The 7,500-nt window shown below is 38.9% G+C and overlaps 1 protein-coding gene across 1 annotated transcript in view; it reads left to right on the top strand.

Annotated features, from left to right (window-relative positions):
• Positions 1–442: 442 nt before the first annotated feature.
• The window catches only part of MUC5AC (mucin 5AC, oligomeric mucus/gel-forming), a 71,154-nt gene continuing 64,096 nt past the window's right edge, over positions 443–7,500 (top strand). Inside the window, exons 1-2 of the mRNA XM_060262396.1 lie at positions 443–536; positions 4,129–4,260. Coding sequence (XP_060118379.1) covers positions 464–536; positions 4,129–4,260 — 205 coding nt within the window. The 5' untranslated portion in view covers positions 443–463. The remainder of the gene's footprint in view (positions 537–4,128; positions 4,261–7,500) is intronic.

Genomic DNA, 7,500 nt, shown 5'->3' with positions numbered 1-7,500 from the left:
AGAAAAACCAACATAAAATCTCTTTTGCAAAGAAGTGACTCACAAATATGAAAGATACCATATCACATCCTGGATCAAAGGGAATTAAACAACATTAAGTCACAATCAGTTTTAAAAGTCCTGCTCCATGTCTATGGAAACAATTGAAGGGCATTAGCCCCAGGGAGCAATATCCTTCACTGCTGTTTCCTCTGAGTTTCTTCATTAGAAGAAAAAAAAATGTAGGGGGGAAATAGTCCTCCCCAAATGCAAATACATTTGGCCAAGCCCTAGTAGAGTAAAAGAGCATCATCTGTTTACCTGAGCACCTGCTAAAATCTCTAAAGCCCCACCTCTTGAGAAACTTGTGAAACAATCTGGGAACTGAGCCAAAGTCTACACTTCTGCTATATAAGAGTCATCAAAAGACAGGTGCCTCTTTAGAAGCCTGTTGCTTGGTACATGCTGCCGACCTCCAGCCAAGATGGGTACAGGCAGGAGGGCATGGATACCACTATGGATACCAGTGCTAGTGATTGCCCTAACACACCACCAAGGTAGGAGACCTTAATAGATCTTCATTTCTTATATATGCAGCTATTGCCCAGCTCCTCCAAGGTTAAAAAAAAAAAATCTTTACACTGATTTGGTTTGCTACGCCTCATTAAGTCTAATGAAAGCTTTAAAAATATTTGCCTCCCCCCATCACCATTATCTCAGTCCAATGTCAGTGTGTTCAAATTTTATTACCCCATTGTCTAGATGTAACTGGATCAAAAAGAATCATGTTTGTGGAGCTACCTCAATATAAAAGGCATCAAGAAATAGTTCCATTGTTTTGTTTAGACCCTTTTAGAAATTGTGAATATTGAAAGCTACAGAACTGACAGTTAAAAGAACTAGATTAGTAAGAAGGGCATTATAGACTCCCTTGTTATACCAGAGTGAAGTGTTTTCAATTCCTTTGAAATCAACAAAAAAAACTCATGTTGATTTCAATTAATTGGAATTCCCAACTTAAACTCTATAGCACTTGTGATCTTCAGTCGTACAAAGACAGGTGCCTGGGCAGGAGCAGAATGACACCTGGGCATCTGTTCTGTAACCTTCTATAGAATGGAAATCTTCTGAAATAAAGGGCAGTCATTACAATTTTTAATATTTATTTATTTAATAGACAAGGGAACAACAATCACAATTTCTGAAGCTAAGATGGCCCTTAGACTTCTGTTGGCAACCACACACAGAAGTTCTTTGATTTCTGTATTTATGAGAGGTGATACAAGGAAGATCTATTGCAAGAGACTTATCAACACTAGATCCATTCATATTTACTTGACTGATCCTACAAAAAAATTCTGAAGGGATGTTATATCGATTGAAACTGGAGAAAACACAGTTACTGGTGAAGGATAAAAACTCAGTGTGTTATTTCCACAGCAAAATCTACTGTCATTGTGCAAATGTTTTATCTATGTCATCTTCATTTTTTCTTCATACTTTGAACAGTTTAAAAGTACATATTAAACTGAATGATTTTTACATAAATTCAAGCTATTTTTATGAGGACACCAATAAATATGATGGACACTAAACTAATATAGCTGATGCAGGATATGTGGAATGCACTACATTACTATCACTGAGAATTGTTTCAGTTAAGATACCATCTCTAAACCAATTTATGAAGGAGAAATACTATAAAACTCTGCACAGCTATTACAGGGACAGCTGTATGCAGTTTACACTAAGTTTCCTTTTGATAAGCAATAATTACCGCTGCCAGGTCCTAAAATAGAAAGCTACCACAGATGGATTCAGTACAATAATATGAAGCTGTTCTTTAAAAAGAACAGATGTTTATGTTTTAAGCTTTTGATTCATTGACAGCTAATTTAGGTTTTAAGTTTTTGATTCATTGACAGCTAATTTTCATCAGGACTTCATAAAATCTAGCAACAGAGTCCAACTCCATCATTAACCTTCTTCGACTGGTTTAGGGTCATGATGAATTGTCAATTCAGATCACAGCAGCAGTGGAATAAAGCCAAATTCCATGGTAGGAATTGTTGTGAATGGAATTGAAATAACACAGCCTGTATAATCCCTTTGTATAAATCTGAGGTATTCCTGCATATGGAATATTGTGCACAATACTGGCCACCCCAACTCTAAAAAGGCATCATAGAGTTTGGTTTTATTTGAATGCAGTCTGCCCTGAGCCCGCCTGGGAAAGGGCAGAATATAAATTAACAAAAATAAATAAATAATAAAGAAAATAGAAAAGAAAAGGTGAAAATAGACTAACCAAAACAATTAAGAGGCTTGAAAAAGTTCTCTGTGAGGAAAGGCTGTGCATAAAAGCTAACGTACTGAAGGCTTTTAGAGTCTTCAATTTAAAAAAAACTATGGGGTTTATAAAATAATTATTGGTACAGAGGAAGTGAACAGAGAGAAATTTCCTTTATCTGAAGGGTAGGATGTGGAGTCGCCCAATGAAAATTGATTAGCAGTACATTCAAGGCAGACAAAAGAAACTACTATTCCACACAAACCATAATTAATTTGTGGGATTTGTTGTAAGAAGATGTAGCAGTGGCCCCTTACACAGGTTGCTTTAAAAGAGAATAAGACAAATTCACAAAGAAGCAGTTGATCAACAGCTATTAGCTGTGATAGATAAATGGGATTCTTAGTAGAACAAAGTAGGAGTCAAGTTAGCATCAGTGGTAGTATAATAACAGTAATTGGATTGGATCTTGTAATCTATCAGCAGAAGGCACTGATAGATGCAAATCATTCTCATGTCCCTTTCCCCCTAATAATCCTTTCCAACTTCAAGAAAGATTATCCTCAGGATTGTGGGACCTATGTGGTCTAATGGCCATGTGGGTCGGGAGGCTGCATAGGGTAGGAGAAAGGGAAAAATCACCCTCTATTTTCCATTAGTAGAGCTGCCCTAATTTCATCCCCTTCTTTTTCCTCCCTGCATCTTCCTGACCCATGTGGCTATTAGACCATGTGAGTTCTATGACCTTGGAAATAAAGTTTCACAAGGTTGAAAAGGACAGCTGTGGAGTGTGGGGTATGGGGACAAGGGAAAAATCTGTGGTTCTTGCATCTGCAGATTGCTGGATTTAACTTACTTTGGAGCAAAAAGGAGGGAGGACAGTTACTTTCATACATTACTTATCAGTCTCTGCCTGCCCATTGCTGGAAACAGGATGCATATTGAACTAGATAGTTTAATTTAGCAAGGATCTTAATGTTCTGAGTTGCACTCATATATAGGCTTATATACATTCACCTTCCAAAAACTTTTGAGTTCCTATTGAACAAATTAGCAAGGCTTTACAAACCACCCCATAAAGTCTGCCAAGAAAACTTCCTGATGTGACATAACACCATGGGTTGGTAACGACCTGGTGCTTGCACAGAGGACTACCTTTACCTTTTTACTACCACGCCTGGCATAATTATACTCTATGAGAAAGTTCACACTTACTCTAACCTCAGAATACTATACACATTTGCAAGTCATCGGATGCTGCTGCTGTATGTTTGATGATTTCTAAGATCCTTCCACCTTCAAAATGATTGAAGTGGCCACAGAAATAAGGGACGTGTCTGTATTTAGATTCTTTAAATTTAAAGTTATGTGAACTTTCTCTGAGACAGAAAAGCAGTAATCACTGGGAAGAAGCCAAGATAATTAGTTTAGCATGTGAATTGCAAGAAAGAGGTTCCAAGTGCACCCAGTGGGTTTAAACTGGATTCTATTGTCAGTGGGTTTAAAACTGGGAAAACACAGACAACTCTACTAGCATGAATTCAAATATAGGAGGTATATCCATAACTTCAAAGCCTGCGGGATTTAAGGACTACCTGCTGTTTTATATAGAGCCTTGCTGTTTTATATTCTACATTTTCAGTAATATTTTATTGTGCATTATTTTGTGACATTATGTTTTTAATTATTTGGAACTAATTTTTGTTATATGCTGGATATTGTCTATGTTTTGAATAAATAAACCCTTCGATCTGTGCTGCACCTAAGCCATTTGATGGTTCATAGAATTGTTACAACTATGTGACCTAAGAGATCTCACAGCAATTCTTTGTCTCTTATTTTTTGCATTGTTGCCACAGTCCATGCCCAAGCTGCACATCAACAATTCCAGTATGAAGATCAACAAGGCCCGGACTATGACCAACAGTCTCAATACGATCAACAGCAATCAAATTATGATGACTATCAATCTGTCCAGCAGGGACATGACCGTAGGTGTTTTAACTTTATTTGGGCAAAGTCAGACGGGGAGGTGAAGGGCAGGATTGCATCCTGGCAGGCTTCAACCCACTTCCCCAGCATAAGAAAAGAATTAGTATGGCTAATTTCATGTTTGTAAGCCCTAGGTTCATGGACAAACTAGTAAGTCTAAGTATGCATACATTTCAGCTAATTAAAAATGTGCATCTGAGCATTATTTCTAATTAATAGTTATAATTAATAATGTAATTGTAGTCCTAAGCGGCTGTATCCTTCCAAGCCCGTTCTGCTGATCTGTGCTATCACAGCTACTATGTAGATATATCTTACCTCCGGAACGTGGGGGTGGGGGGGAGAGAATCTCTCTCTTTTTTGTACCCTAAGGTGTTCACCAGCATTTTCTACTATTTATTTACATCCTTACATATCGTACTATCTATGTACATCTTTTTATCCTCCTGTATCTTTGATGTTAGACTTTGTTTCTCTTATTTCCATATCTATGGGAATACTTCTTTTATCAGCTATCCTTCTTCCATCAGTTTTGTCTCTGGCTTCTAGGGTTTTTAAAAGTATTTTTAAAAGACTACACCAAACTGGCTCTCTTTGCAGTGGTTAAGTGCGCGGACTGTTATCTGGGAGAACTGGGTTTGATTCCCCACTCCTCCACTTGCATCTGCTGGAATGGCCTTGTGTTAGCCATAGCTCTGGCAGAGGTTGTCTTTGAAAGGGCAGTTTCTGTGAGAGTCCTCTCAACCCCACCCACCTCACAGGGTGTCTGTTGTGGGGGAGGAAGATAAAGGAGATTGTGAGCTGCTCTGAGACTCTGAGACTCTGAGATTCAGAGTGGAGGTGGGATATAAATCCAATATCTTCTTCTATTTTTATAGCATTAATGTTACAGACCCTCTATCCATAACACTGTGTTAATGCCCATTATGGCCATCAAGTTGCTCCATGATTAATTTGTACTGACATTAATTATGCATCCTGTGGGTTGGATCCCACAACCTCACAGCAGAACAAGCAAACAGTTACCAGTCTTCCCTGCTTTCCCCACTCAACAGCTGCTTCCAATCATAGTAAAGTTTATTTCTGGGACAGTGGGGGATACTGATGGGGAAATTATTCCTGGTGATGCTGGTAGGGAGGCTGCAGTGGGAAAGGGGAAGGCAATAAAATTGGGGGGGGGGGGAAACCCTCCTTTGTGTGAATGGAGCTCCACTGACAAAAGAGGATGAAAGGAGCAATTTCACCTCCTTCTCCCTTACCACTGCATCCTTCCAATTAATGTGGGTATTATTCCACACAGATTTTACAGTCTAAGGAATAAACTTTCCCAGGATTGGAAGTGGCTACTGGGGTAAGGGGAATGCCGGGAAGATTGGGGATCCTTGCATAGGCCTTGTAATGTCTTTGCCCTACATCCAACCCTATGGTTATATTTCCAAATGTTACTTCTGTACTGATGGGTTATATCTCTGTTTTCTTCAGTTTAAAAAGGCAGGTTTCTAAGCCATGAAAACCTCTAAGGCTATATGCTTATGTTCTTGGATTGTGTACACTGGATAAGATACATGTATATTGAGATTATATTTATTTTCAGCAGTTAAGGAGAAAGCAAACACATACAGAATGCAGGTATCTAATCTAGAAATATATTTGCACTACACAGATGTACAAATATATTATGTGTGAGCATGGATGTACAAGCAGTACACCCATAACAGCAAATACTATAATACTTTACTTTATGTTCTTCAGCTAACTACATAGCCAAAAAGCTATGGAAAATTTTTAAAATGAAAATAAAAGTAAAAAAAAAAATCCTGCACATGTGATATACAATTCACTCCTATAAATAAATTACAAGCCTTAGTAACTCCTGGGTACCAGTTAGACTTGTGAAATGCTATGCAAACAAAAGGGAGGAATTATGTCCTTCACCCATTACATTTTGAGGGGTCATTGGCTTAGATCTGGAGGAGTGTTTCCATGAACAGAAGAATTATCATTTGTGGCATACAACTATCTCACTTTCCCCTCCTGTTACATCCCCAAATGCCCCTCAACATGCTGCACCTGCTATTTTGGGAGGCCTTTTAGGCCATACTGAGAAGGTAGAAAGTTTTGCTTCAGAGGTGGAATGATAACCATATTCAAATACTTGAAGGGCTGTCATATAGAGGATGGTGTGGTTTTTTCATGCCCCAGAAGGTCAGATCAGAACCAACAGGTTGAAACTAAATCAAAAGAGTTTTTTGATTAGGAAGAACTTTCTGACAGTTTAGCGCTGTTCCTCAGTGGAACAGGCTTCCTTGGGAGCTAACACCTCCTTCTTTGGAGGTTTTTCAACAAAGGCTAGATGGCCATCTGACAGCAATGCTGATTCTGTGGGGAGGGCAGGAAAAGTTGCATCAGTGCTTAGTTCTTGTGGCCCTTTCTTACAAGCCCAGGGAAATACTGATCCCCACTTTGAGGTCAGGAAGCAATTTTCTGCAGGCCAGTTTGACCAGGGATCCTGGGGGGTTGTTTGTTTGACATCTTCTAGGCATGGAGCAAGTGTAACTGCAGTTGTGGGGGGAGTGTTTGTGAGTTTCCTGCATTGTGCAGGGAGTTGGACTAGATGATTCTGGAGGTCCCTTCTAACTATCATTCTATGAAATCCTTCAGTTAGTGGAAACACTGCACTGGATCCAAGCCTTTGTGTTACATGGTGTTTAGGGTTAGGGTTGGAGTAGAAGGAGAAACATTGATGCAAGGAGAGCTGAAAGTAAGTCTTGCTCCAGAGGCAGTTCAGAATCAGATTCAACTCTGCATGAGGATAATTTGTTCCCCTCCCCTTTACTGGAATTTGTTGTGCCACCGTTTCAATGCAAAAACACACATAACCACACCACAGGATTTATTGTATTATTTAAGAGCTTAACCGCACAATACATTTGTTTACACATTGTCTTCTGATTCAACATTTTGATTAGAGTCACCCATCAGCTCCAAGAATGTCTCATTAAAAACATCAGAAACTGATTTTGCTGATAATGGGTGGAGGGGTCTCCTGTTGCTCCACCAGCTTCTTTTCTGTCTCTAAAGAATCCCCAGTGGTAAGTTATTAACACAGCTTTGTATCTGCATGTACAGTAGTCCAAGCACTTGCAGATCCAAAGTTATACAATGATCAAAACAGTGAAACCAGAGACAACTTGTAAACAAATGTATCATGCAGTTTAGTCCTTATGTTCAATCCCAAA

The sequence above is a fragment of the Heteronotia binoei genome, chromosome 21 (genome assembly GCF_032191835.1).
Source record: "Heteronotia binoei isolate CCM8104 ecotype False Entrance Well chromosome 21, APGP_CSIRO_Hbin_v1, whole genome shotgun sequence".
NCBI classification, from domain to species: Eukaryota; Metazoa; Chordata; class Lepidosauria; order Squamata; family Gekkonidae; genus Heteronotia; species Heteronotia binoei.
The sequence above is the reverse complement of the archived record's forward strand: the minus strand, read 5'-3'. Positions and strand labels throughout refer to the sequence as shown.